This window comes from Gavialis gangeticus, unplaced genomic scaffold (assembly GCF_001723915.1).
Source record: "Gavialis gangeticus isolate Ggan-Ray unplaced genomic scaffold, GavGan_comp1, whole genome shotgun sequence".
NCBI lineage: Eukaryota > Metazoa > Chordata > Crocodylia > Gavialidae > Gavialis > Gavialis gangeticus.
In genome coordinates, this window is record NW_017729014.1 from 14,617,538 (window position 1) to 14,630,219 (window position 12,682).

Genomic DNA, 12,682 nt, shown 5'->3' on the forward strand with positions numbered 1-12,682 from the left:
AGTTGGCCCACTAAAAAAAGCAGGACAATCTAACTCATTCCTTCCAGGGATGCAAAGAGCCTGAAGGTCTCCAGCTCAGTGAGTCCAGACTGCCCTTGGGCTTCGATCTAAGAGTAGCCAAGTAGCAGATGGGGTGAGGGAGACCTTCCTATACTGGAAGGTCCTCCTCTGCTAGAGGAGGCAGAGCTCTGCATCCCTGGAGGAAGAAATCTTCCCCTCCCCAGACAAGCACATGGGCAAGGAACAAGTTGTGGATGAAGCACAGGGCAGCATCCCAGCCCCACCAAAGTATTCGGGTTTTGGGGATTCAGTGAGGCCAGGACTCCAATCTCGCTCCATTTCTGATCCTTGCAGGGTTGGACTGTGACATAGACATCCCCAAGACCATCCAGATGGTGCGCCGGCAGCGCTCTGGCATGGTGCAGACTGAGGCGCAGTACAAATTCGTTTACATGGCAGTGCAGCAGTACATTGAGGCAGAGCAGAAGAGGCTAGAAGAGGAGCAGGTGGGTCCCGTGAAAGAGCAGCAATGCTGGGTGTACCCAGGGAACCGCATTAATAGCAAGGCCTGTCCTGAACTCAGCTCCTCGGTTGGAACGGCCAGCGTGAATGGAGACTCCTGGAAGTCACAGGGAGGATCCGAGCCCCGGCATCGAATGCATCAAGGGCAAATCCAGAATGAAACTCACTCTGCATCAAGCGTGTGAATGGGTCTCCTGCCATAAATCCTGACTGATTGTGGATCCAAGCAGGCTGGGTTGGGCTGCTCTTTGTTCAGTGGCAAAGCGATTGAAATGTCCGCGTTTCATGGCATGCCGATTTTCACTTTTCCATGAAATGCAACTTTTCTACTAGGTCTGGTGTTTGCAGCGGGGCCAGCCAACGTCCCAAACCATACTCTGGCTCCCTGTAGCCACCCTTCCTCCGTGCCTGCCTAACTTGTCTTCTCTCTTGCAGAGGAGTAAGGCAAAAGAGCGAGACTACTTGAATATTGGATATTCACCAATGGAAAAAGGCAGAGCCAAGGCACAGCCCCCCTCACCCCGAGCCCAGTCCGCGTAAGTTGTGTGCATGTGTGTGTTAGGAGGTATCAACAGGATTACCATTCGGTGCTGATGAGGCCTCAGCTGCAGTGGCGTGTCCAGTTTTTAAGTGCTTAATTTTAAGGGCGATGCAGAGAGATTGGAGAGTGAAGATGAATAAGGGGCTGGTGTATGAGGAAAGTTGCTAAGAACTAAGTTGGCTTTGTTGGGAGAAAAGGAGCATGGCGGGGGGGAGGCGGAAGGGGAGGCCCTGACCACAGGTCTCGGGTATGTCAGTGGCCGTCGTGAGAAAAATGACATTCTCCTTTGGACAAGACACAAGGCAATGGGTTTAGAGCTGCAGCAAAGCAGGTGCAAAATCAAATCTCAGGGAAAACTCCCCGACTGTCAGAGCAGCAGGACAATGGAGTAATCCCCCCTGGGAAAGTTGTGGGATCTTCTTCACGGGAGTCTGTCAGGAAGAGGCAGGGCGGGCCTGTATGTGGGATGGTTCAGGAGCAGCCAACCCTGCATCAGTGCAAGGGGTTGGAGTATAATGATCCTTGAGGTCCCTTCCAACCGTGTGGTTCTCCAACAGGGAGCACAATGACCATAGTCCTGGTCGTTGCCAATTTTCACCCCACCGGCTCTTCCCGCAGCTGAATGCTCCTCTTAGAGCGCTTAGAAAGAGGAGAACGATCAGTACTTACACAGGTGCATTAGGCAAATACGGTCATGTCTTGCCCTGCTGATGTGTTCTGTTTTTGCAGTACACAGGGGAGCAGCCAGCCTACGAGTATTTAATCAACTGCTTTTTCTTTTGACTTGCCAAGGAGATCCGGCTTGAGCCATGGGAGAGGCAGGCAAAGCAGGAGAATAACAGTAGTATCATGTAGAGGGGCATGCAGTGAGATACAGGGTTAACAGGAACGTGGAGGGTGAAGGCAGGAAGAGAAAGAGAGTTAAGGGGTGAAGTTTGGGGGTGTGAGAGGGTGGGGGAGCACATGGATATAGAATATCGGAGGCCCGTTAGCTGCAAAGGTTCCTGAAGCACCTTGATAAGATTGTAAAATCGCACTTGGCTAGGGTTCGGCAGCGGCAGAGGGCTGGCTGCTCCCATGGAGAGGTGCTAGTCCACCTGTAGCATGGATGCCGACTCACTTGGGCACCAGCCCCAGTCTCATCTGAGCTGGGAACGAACGGAACTAGTCTCTCACACACGCTCATACCTATCACTCGTGCGGCCAACAACTGCAACCAGACAGCGGCAGTAAGGAAGCTGGCGCCTGTCAGCACATACCCAGTGCATGAGCGGAGGCCGTGAATGCACAGGCCACGATATGCTCCCGGCATCAGGACAGCCCCAAACCCTCTTTTCAAAATCCCACTCCCACGGTTTGGGAAACAAGAGCTGAATCGGAGAATTTGAGTCCATCTCCAGCAACACGTCCGGGACGGGGGCTCTGCAGGATGCACTAGAGGGCAGCAGATGGTAGGAGAGGCCACTTTACCACCCTAATTGCAAGGAATGAATGGGTGATGTTTCCAGAGCTGTTCCCCTTGATTAAATTACTAAGGAAGTGGTCAGACCCTGCCCTGAAGTGACTTTGCCCAGTCTGGATTCTTCACTAGCTTCAGAAACTTTCCAAGTCACTGATTTGAGCCTACTCTTCTCTGGTCTCTGAACGTTACAAATTCTGGAGGTTTTGATTCCAGTTATTGGCTTCTGTTGAGCTTGGAACTGGCAGTGACTCTCAGGACGAGAGCATGTGTGCTGGGAAGAAGCCAAAGAAAACGAGTTGCTAGCTGCTGAGCATTGCACAGTTTCATGAATTCTGGGCTGGATTTCAGGGAAGTTCAGGGTTGTTTGGATGTGGGATTTTTTTTTTTTTTTTTTGGATCAGTTAGTTCCCGAATGCTAGGATTGATTTGTCAAAATCTGAATTGGATCCAGGTTTCTATCCAGCTCCTTGCTCCAGAAAGCCCAAGGTTGCGTCTCAGCTCTAGCTCTTAGGCATATAGGAAGTGCCAGACGTGTTCTTACCCACAGCACATACGATTCATATGTAGGCACAAGCTCAGGTCTTGGATGGACGCTGAGGGCTCAATCCGCCTGAGGTACAGCTGGTGTGAAATGCAAATGCATGTGGTGCATGTGGAGGAGGATGCAGGTAGTTCTAGGCCTTGCATTCAGAAAGGTTACTAGGGGAAGGTAGAGGAATTTGCTCAAGTGACCCCCTTTCCCATTGCCCCCCCCACCCCAGCAGCCATCTCTTTGGAAAGGACCCAGAGTTAGCAGCACCGCTCACAGCAAGGGCTCATATCTCTTCACAGGGTTGACGACGACCCGGGCACAGTCTATGAGAACCTGAACATCAAGAGCCCAAGGGTTTCAGGAATGAGCAACACAGGGCGATAAAGGGACTGGAAGGAAAGCTGGATGGAGGCCATGCAGGTATGGATGCTTCCCTTTGGTTCATAGTGCAGCTAGCAACCAACCGAACCCCACCGGAGGGTGGTGGTGGAGGAGGGATCCTCTTGATTCCAGTCCATGTTCAGCATCTTATGTGACGCACATGTAGCTCTCTCTGTGCCCCCCCACTGGGAAAAGCAGCCATGATCTTCAGCTTAACCTGCCCTGACAACACTGCAGCTCTTTGGCTGCCCCTAGCTCAGCTCTGATGGTAAGGGGAGGAACAAGGAGCGATGCTCTCAAGTTGCAGCAAGGGAAGTTGAAGTTAGATATTCAGAAGAATTTTCTCACTAGGAAAGTAGTAAAACACTGAAACAGGTGATCCAGAGAGGTAGTTGAATCTCCATCCTTGGAGGTTTTTAAGACCCAGCTAGACAAAGCTTTGGCTGGGATGATTTAGTTGGGGCTGGTCCTGCTTTGGGCAGGGGGTTGGACTAGATGTGACCTCCTGAGGTCCCTTCCAACCCTCATTTTCTATGATTGTAGGGGAGGAGGGAGGGGAAAAAATTCTCTCTCTAAACAAGACAATTATTTTTGGGAACTGCTTAATAATACCACCAACATTGGAAGCCCGGGTAGTTTTCAGATCACAGCCCAATCTCTTAGCGTGAACCCCTAGCAAGGACAGCCTACTTGTGCGGGAAGTTCCTCATCTGTGCCTACTACAAGCGCGTCACTATTACGCACCTCTTGACACCTGTTTTTTCCTCCTCTCATTTTGGGCCTCAGGATTTACAATGTTTACGTCCACACTTCCCCGGTTCTGCCGCTGCAGACAACGTCTCCTTCCTGCCTTAGTCTTGGCCTCCCTCACGTACCTTGGTTTCAGTGGGGCACACCAGCCCCAGCTCCCCCGGCCACAGAAGAAGGTGAAGCAAACACCTTAGGAACGTGCCTCGACCTAACTTATTCCCAAGAAAGACCTTCTCAGCTTCCTGAAAAGCATTTAGGCTGATATTTATGCGCAAGTGCCTCCGGATATGTCCATAGGGCGTGAAAGCTCTGTTTTCATTTTTGTTTTTTTTATTTAAGATTTTTTTTTTTTTTTTTTAAACCAAGAAAAAAATTGTTTTGTAAAAACTGAAGATGACTCCTTTTTTTAGGAGCTTTCCCTGGGCTTGCCTGTGAAGGGTATATTCAGCAAGGTTGTTGCTATACCTCCAGGCTTCAGCAGATCCGTCCTCTCTAAGCCAGAAGTGCTTGCCTAGGTGAAGTTCATCGCGAGGGACAGGGCGCCCAGCCTGGACCCAGGAACAGTCTATGTAACAGTTGTATGAAATCTCCCCCACCACCATTTGGCTGTTCCCGTCCTGTGCAGCTCTGCCAAAGCCCTGGGAGCAATCCATGCTACCGCTGTGTGCTGATGGGATGGCCTGGGGCATGGACTTTTGCATGCGTTGAGAGAGCATCTAGCGGCTGCACAGCACCTGGATAGGTTGCAAGACAGACAAGTGGTGAGGCAGGATTAGACCTTTAGTCTTCAATTATGCCAGCGTGTACCACTTGAGCTAAATGAAATCCTCCCTTACTGGTGGAAGAAGTAGTCAGGAGTCGTGCATCTGTATGCTCAGCCATCACTCAAGGGCAATGCCTTACCCCTACACGCCCATCCGCAGGCTGTTCAACTGAGCCCCAGGCTTGGAGCCAGGCACTTGCGATTCCCACTCCCACTGCCTCACAGTATGACCTGTCTCTGCTTCCCTCCCCTATATCTATGTGCTGAGGCAAACGCTGTGTATACCAAATAGGTTTGCTCCAGGGACGGCTTAGTATTTGTACAGAATAGTGAAGGAGGAGGGAAAAAGGAGGAAAGCTCTCTCAGTTTGGAGTATTAGTATTCCAGCTCCATCAAATGCATCTCAGTTTTGACTGGCGCCACTTCCTGCTCTCCGAGACCTGGGATTGCAAGCCGCTCTACCAAAGAACCTCCTTTCTGCGAGACTCCTCGCGACGGGAAAATGCTCTGCAAGGAGCCTGGGGTCCGCCTGCCAGCGTCTAAGCCTGGAGACCTTGCATGGAGCAGATTTTAATGGGGGGGTGGGGAAAAAAAAAAGGTTTTCCTCGTCTCTGAAAACAAGTGGACTTGCTGCCCCTTTTATCTGGTCTGGGGCAAGAGCACTCCCCGTGGGAGCTCTGCCCCCCACAGACCTGCAGGGGCAGAACAAAGAGCGCAGTGACGTTGCTGGGCTGTTTTTACCGACTGGCACTTCCAGTCATGTGTTGCAGGGACAGGAAAACTGTTTATTTTTATTGCACTTTTAAATAAATGTTGAGTATTATAAAAAAGGTATTTTTCCTTTTCTTGATGTTTTTAAACAAATTTAAGTGCGCGCAGGAGCAACCGAGACCTGGAAAGCAAGGTACGGTGCAGGGAGGCGCTGTGAACCTGCTGGCTCTAATAAAGGGCTCTTTATTATGCTCCAGGCCAGCTTGGTATCAAGGTCCAGATAAGACTTGGTTACGTGTGAACTAGGGTGGCCATCAGAGAGGACAGTCCGGTTGTCCTCTATTGATACAAAACCAGACACCTCAAAGAGAAAAATAGGGATATAAAGGCGTCGGGGTTCGTATCAATAGAGGACAGAGTAGCAGAAAACCCAGATGTCCTCTATGATGGCCACCCTAATGTGAACTAGCAGCTTCAATATAGGAGCCCATCTCAGCAAGAGCTTTGACCCACGTTTCATGGCCAACTGGGAAGTAGGTATTGATAAAGGGCAGTCTGAAACTGGGGTACCATATCACTTCCACCTGGGGTTGACCTCAGGAAACTTGCTTTGTGGCAGAACTAAAACTTGTCCTCTTGGCTGTCTTTTACCTTGCACAAGTCAGTCGCCTGCAAACAGCTTTTGCGCCACGAAGGAAGGCTTTTCAGGGGTGAACTTGCAGGAAACTGGACAGGGCAATGGGAGAAAACTTCTCCCCCAAGCCAAATGATCTTGGCAGCAGCTGTGTTCGAAGACCCAGAGCCTCCTGGCATCAGTCCCGGGGCTGGTACAGGTAAGGCCACCATTTGACAACTTCATATTCACCGAGCTGCAAATGGAGCCCACGAGAGAACAAAACCCTCCTGAAATGCTGCCTGGCAAACCATGCCCTAACTCTCGTTACAAGCCATCTTCATACCTCAGTTGGGGGGGGATTGATGAGTGGGAGGTCTGGCAGCCCCCTCGCCTCCCCCCATGCAGGAAGAGACAAAGCAAAGAGAGGTTTCTCCATCCCCTCTGTGCAGGTGGATGCAGCCCCGAGCTCACCAGGACACGGCTTCTGGGGCCGCTAAAGACGGGCAGGTGCAAAAGTAGGCTAGTGGCCGAGTGCAAATATTTACAGATTACTTTTATTTGCATCCTTTCTCTGGAAGCAAAGATACCGCCGTTCCCCAGGCTGTCCTCACGTAGATACTCAAAAACAGACGTCACTTTTGGGTCAGTTTTAATTGATCCAGTCAAAACCTGGGAGTGACGGAGCTTGCCCGGATCTGTTTTCACCCTCGGAAATCCAACTCAAATCTGCTCTGGGCAGTTTTTTTTTTTAAACATAAACACTTATAAACAGCACTTAGGAGAAAGAAATGTTGTGGAGGAGGTACTACCGACACCATCATTATATAAAACAGATTTATTGCATACAAATCTGATACGATGCTGTCTGCCTGGTGAGTAACACGTATCACGAGGTGCAAAGCATTATTGTTTATGAAGACCGTTGTGGCTAAGCAACACTGAAAGAAGCCGCTGCATTAAATAAATATACATATAGTGTGAGCAACTGGCCCGTGTCTTAATACTGATGCCATTTAAAACCAAGCTATACAAAGAAACTTTTTTTTTTTTTTTTCCCCAAAGAAAAGCAAAAAAGTAATCTCTCACATTTTTACCATCTTAGCCACGGTTTCAAATCGTGTAAAATGTGTTTAAGTTAAACAGTTAACACTGAAATTTGAAGGGGGTTTTGCACGTCAGAAAATGCAGAGTTCTTCCTGTCAAATGCAAAGCCTCCACTCTATAAAAATATGCCTAAACCAATTTTTACCCCTCAACTCAACACTGAATTTGCTTTCATTAAAAATAAATGGGGGAGAAGATTCTTCCAAAAATAATCTTCTTTTGGGAAATCCCACGCTGATACATAAAGATTGAATTCAAGTGGAACAGCCTGGAGTCTGGGGTGAGGACAGGTGGAAAAAAAAATAAATATAAAAACCACCATTTTCTTTTTCACAACTTCAGAGCAATCCTACATCCCATCAGCAGAACAGGACTCAGTTCAAAGAAGGAAAGTGGAAAGTAAAAAGAAATCAGAGGTTTGACTATCAAGAGGAAAAGGCAGTGAAGTGACACCTCCAACAATATAACACTAACAGAAATACAATTGAAATGTTTCATAAAGCACAGAGTATAAAATTAAATATTGTCCCTGACATATGTACATTCTTGCCAAGCTCTTTTCAAGTGCTGATACTCGGTCTGCCAGCACGTTTTCCTTTCATCCAGCAAGCCTCTTCAGAGTCATTCGCTTTCAAGAAAATACCCTTTTTTGTCACTTCCAGTCCATTGACGAGTTGAAAGGGAAGGAGCTCAGCTCCCTGCCAGCTCTGCCTATATTCTCCAGAGACTCAGCACAAGGCACGTGCACCTCTCTCGCGTTGCTGCTTGCTGTCTAGATATATGCCCTTGCCCCATCAAACCTTGAATGTGTTTTTAAGGCTCAAGTACATCAAGGAAGAATTTAGGCAGTGGGGTTGTACGTGTTGCCCCTTACACAGCACTTCATTTCCAAATGCTTTGGCAGAGGTGTGCAGCAGGACAGGGGTGGAAGAACTGCGCATTTAGCCGAGGCTCCAAGTGCATGGGTAGAGCAGGTGCGTAGGGAGAGACCTGAACTGTTTGGGTAGATACGAAGACCACTGTTAGAAAAGCACAGGTCTTGAAGTGACATTTGGGTTGGAGGCGCTTTGATAGTGCTGCGTCGAGGAAGCTGCCCTTAAAGGCTGGTGGGTTCATTAATGGAGGGGCGCCTCGGTCCCAGGCACTGGCGTGGTCGTGTATGTTACCTGGGGGATGTTTGGCCTGGCGAACGTAACGGTCCTGGTGAAGCAGCGGAGGTTCCCGGTTTTCAGAGCGCATTGAACCGGCCACAGGATGATGCACAGCAGAATGATGACCAAGGCTGAGAGGAGGACGACACGCTTCCAGTCGTCACACACGTCGCAGCGAGACAGCCTCCCCACGAAGCCCTCATCCGGCGTCTGAGGGACCTCGGGCTTGCTCATGGCAACATCGAGGGAGATGCATGCGTTGGGGTCTTCTGGGTCATCTTGGGACGACTGCCGGCAGCAGAGCTTGGTGCCCTCCATCCAAACCACTTTCTCGCGCTGGAGGTCCGGGGGCAGGGTGGCCAACAGGTCCTTGCTTGTCTGGAGGGCTGGAGGGCCCTCGCGGGGGATGTTGGTCAGCTGCCGGCAGAAGGGACAAGGCAGCTGGTCCTCGACTTGGGTTGGAGGCAGTGCCGTGGCCAAACGGGCCACGCACTCCAGGCAGAAGACGTGGGAGCACTGGAGCATCTTGGGGGTCTTGAAGATGTTGTCGTAGGTGTTGAAGCAGATGGAGCACTCGATGGGTGAGGCAGGCTTGGGGGAGGCTGGCTTTGGGGACCCAGGCTTGTCAGTGGGGGACCTGAGCTTCTTCTTGCCTTCTGTGGGCGAGGTGATGACGATAGGGCTGAGCGGGATGGGGATTTCACTTGGCGATGCGGGGACGGGGCTCGTGGGTGACTCGGGCACGTCCGTGTGCCACATCTGAGAGAAGCACGACATGACCGAACCTGGGGGAGCAAGCACAAAGAGCCCTGTGAGACCCCGGAGGAGGGAAACAAAGGAAGCGCACGTGCAAATCCTCTCCTAAACGCCACGGCACTTTCCCCAGGCCCCGCAAAAGACAGACAAGCATCAAGCAGATGTGGTTAGTAGGCCCAGAGCTATGGCTGCGAATGCTAGGAGGAGTGAAATCCGAGTTGTTAAGTATGAAAGGGTGGAGGCACAATCCCAAGACTACAGTTCTCCTGGAGGGGAAGAAGTTGTCTTTTCCAGAAAGTTGCAAGGTTACCCACAGAGATCCAGTGCCTGGCCAAATCCTGTTCACCACAGCCGGCATGGTATGCATTCATAGCTACGGATTCCCCAGACAGCGACTCCGAGGAGAAAAAGAGCCAAAAAAAAAACCTACCCCAACTGTTGCTTCCCAAAACCTGAGAAGGCAGAAGAGCAGAAGACTCCATGAAGTCACCTAGCGACCTCCTATTAATCTGGGAGGCACCCGTACAAAAGCCTAGGGGATAGATAAAGGTATTCAGTAGTTGAGGAGGCCAGGACTACAACCCGTCTTTGAAATGCGTGGACAGCAATGGTTTAGTCGTGGATTGCAACGCCGTATAGGGCCTAACAGGTAGGCGTGAAGCCACCTGCTTCTCCCAGAGCCTGCATGGTGCACCTTGGCCATCTGCTGTAGGGTCCCAAGTGCCTTCAGCAGCCAAGCCAAGTCCATAGGAGCCCAGAGCAGCCTTGCAAAGTCAAGTTGGTCCTCTACTCCCTCCACTCCTACAGCATGACACCGTCTTCCTTATAACCATGACAGGGCAAAAAGCAATAGTTTCCTGGAGAAATTCCCTTGGGGAGGAAGAGGGAGCAGCAACGAGAATTTTCTGTTCAGCTATTTCCTCCTCGCCCTGTGGCTTTCCCAGAGGAAAGCCTCTTCTGCCTTGTCCTCAGGAGGAACCAGCTTGCCCACAGAGCTGCACGAGACTGCGGTGGCTTTATGCTTCACCCTGCCCCGTCTGTGCCCGAGGACTAGCAAATTCACTCCCATTTCCCAGGTGGACCCTGGTGTACATGTGGCCTGCTGTTCTGGACTACAACTGCGGGGTCATGTATTTCAAAATAAGAACTCAAATGCTAATAATTGTACCCCGTGACAATAGGACAGCAACACGGAGCAGCCAAACATTGGTCCTGTGACGCTTGGGTGTTTAAATGGAGACTTCCCTAGTCAAAAGACATGCTGCATGCCAAGGGAAACATTCATTTTGGGCAAGTCACCGAACCGGCTGAGCCTGATCCTCTGCTTGTTCGGCTGTCAAAGCAGGGGCATTCAAAGCACAGCCTTAATTATACAAGTCAGCCCAGAGCTGCCTCATCAGCCCCAGGCAAGGATCAGCTCATCTGAAGCTGTAAATTTTCGGATGCCAAAGAGCCTGAGTTTTCCACCCAGGAGCACGTGCCCATCTCTCATACTCCTACGTTCTGGAAATAAAACTGCCCTTTTACAACCCATTTTGCTGAGGCTGTGACTAGTTTTAGGGGCCCAGGTGATGCTCACATGGGCCAAAACCTGGGCACTTCCTGGTGTCAATGAGACCAGAACTTGGCCCCTACTTTAAAGCCCCCTCTCCCTCCCTTAGGACAGGTTAATTTGGTACATTTTTGACTCTACAAGTCATCCTGTGGCCTCAGATAACATCTGATGAGTAGGCTCCTCCGCAAATCCTGGCATCACTACGTTCTGCACAAAACCCGAAGCGTGCCTGGCTCCTAGTTTTATTTTCAATAAGTTTATGCATTTGGGTCTGAGCTGGAGCCCTGATTTTGAAGGAAAAAATACACAACATTTGCTTATTTTGCAAAACTCCATCCAATGAACACAGCCATTTCAGCTGTGCTTCACTGTCAGCGTTCGGGGCACTCTTCAGCACACACAGTCCCGGGGCAGAAGGACTGAGAGACCTCCCCGGGTATCAGTATTAGAGGAGAGTGTTTGCTTTGGCATCTGAGAAATCTCGGTGAGCTCCGAGTGACCTGTTACAGCCTGAAGCCTAGAAAGTCTTATTAAAAAAAAACATATTAGGGCTTTCTAAAAGTAACTTTAGCCTCAGTAACAACCCCGATGCTCTTGAGTGGTAATAAAATGGCCCGAACCCAGTACAAATCTGCAACTACTTCTGCTACTACTTTTATAAAGACATGCTTATTTTACCTGCATCAAAGGCATTTGGGCTGCCTTTTAGGAAAAGTCCATAACCATATTTAAAAAAATAACCAGTGCATCCAGAAACTAGCACTGCTTTGTCATGGAACCGCATTGTAAATTTAAGCTCTTGAAGATATTGAGATTTATAATCTGTTACCAGTCAGTTACCCCAGCGGACACTAATAAAAACCAGTGTGTTTAAAGCTGAAAATGCCAAATCAACCCAAGGGATTCGGACACCCCCATTTGCTTTCTAGCTCTAATCAAAGCTGTATTCAGAATTCACCAAATGGTTTTCAGATAAAACTCTTCCCTGTAATATTTGGAAGTCCTCTTAAAATCTATTCCCACTGGCTCCTTGTTGGAAACTGGAAAAAAACCCACATGTATTATTCCTATAACTTGTTCTGGTTTTCCCTACATTTTAAAGAGAGTCAGTACTGAGGGTGTCTGTGCATGTGCCTGAAAGAAGGATGCTCTTTCAGAGGCATCCATCCCTCTGTTAACATCTACCCCTTTGCACCAAAAGTCAGCTGGATGAGACATGCCTGTGATGCGAGATGGGCAGAAAGGATGCTGATTCTCATGGGGAAGGCAATAGAGGACAGACTAGGATTCTGGACGGCAGTCAAGAGATCTGAAGGCGATTTCTTACTCTACTATTGACTTGCTACATATGTTCTTGAGCAAGTCACCTCTCTTTCCCTCTGGCTTTAAGTGTTAAAGTCTGCAGGGCAAGAATAGTCAGTTATATGTCCGTACAGCACCTTGCACGGGGATTTGGATTTCTACCAGGATTTCACAGGGTGCTGCTACACAAATGATAGGTATTCAATTATTCAATTATGATAGGAACCCAATTATTCAATACTACAGAGCACACAAATGGAGCCCAACAGAAAGCCCCCAGGATAGAAGTGCTTGGTTGTTTTGCAGTACCACAGGGGTCATGTACCATGTTTAAATAGAGGGATCAATCTTCAGCTGGTATAAACTCAGCATTCAATCCCATTTAAAAAAGAGGAGAATCTATTTCCCGCAGCTCAGAATGGCTTTTTTCATCATTTCCCAGAAATCTTTTGCACCTTAGTAAATAACCTGTAAAAAGGGGAGAAACTCAAACTCAAAACTACTTGCCTATTTGAGGCTGCACGAAAAAAAAAAAA

The 12,682-nt window shown here is 49.3% G+C and overlaps 2 protein-coding genes across 3 annotated transcripts in view; one reads left to right on the top strand and one right to left on the bottom strand.

Moving 5' to 3' along the window:
• LOC109293724 (tyrosine-protein phosphatase non-receptor type 11-like) overlaps window positions 1-5,537 on the top strand; it is a 52,641-nt gene extending 47,104 nt beyond the window's left edge. Inside the window, exons 13-16 of the mRNA XM_019511806.1 lie at window positions 355-506; window positions 958-1,058; window positions 3,357-3,477; window positions 4,225-5,537. Coding sequence (XP_019367351.1) covers window positions 355-506; window positions 958-1,058; window positions 3,357-3,441 — 338 coding nt within the window. The 3' untranslated portion in view covers window positions 3,442-3,477; window positions 4,225-5,537. The remainder of the gene's footprint in view (window positions 1-354; window positions 507-957; window positions 1,059-3,356; window positions 3,478-4,224) is intronic.
• A 1,564-nt stretch (window positions 5,538-7,101) lies between these two features.
• The window catches only part of RNF223 (ring finger protein 223), a 6,337-nt gene continuing 756 nt past the window's right edge, over window positions 7,102-12,682 (bottom strand). The window contains exons 2-3 of one of the 2 annotated variants that reach the window (XM_019511807.1): window positions 9,720-9,821; window positions 7,102-9,318 (exon numbers count right to left, since the gene is read on the bottom strand). In XM_019511807.1, the coding sequence (XP_019367352.1) occupies window positions 8,498-9,318; window positions 9,720-9,771 (873 nt within the window). In that variant the 5' untranslated portion in view covers window positions 9,772-9,821 and the 3' untranslated portion in view covers window positions 7,102-8,497. The remainder of the gene's footprint in view (window positions 9,319-9,719; window positions 9,822-12,682) is intronic. The other variant, XM_019511808.1, reaches the window with a different exon arrangement.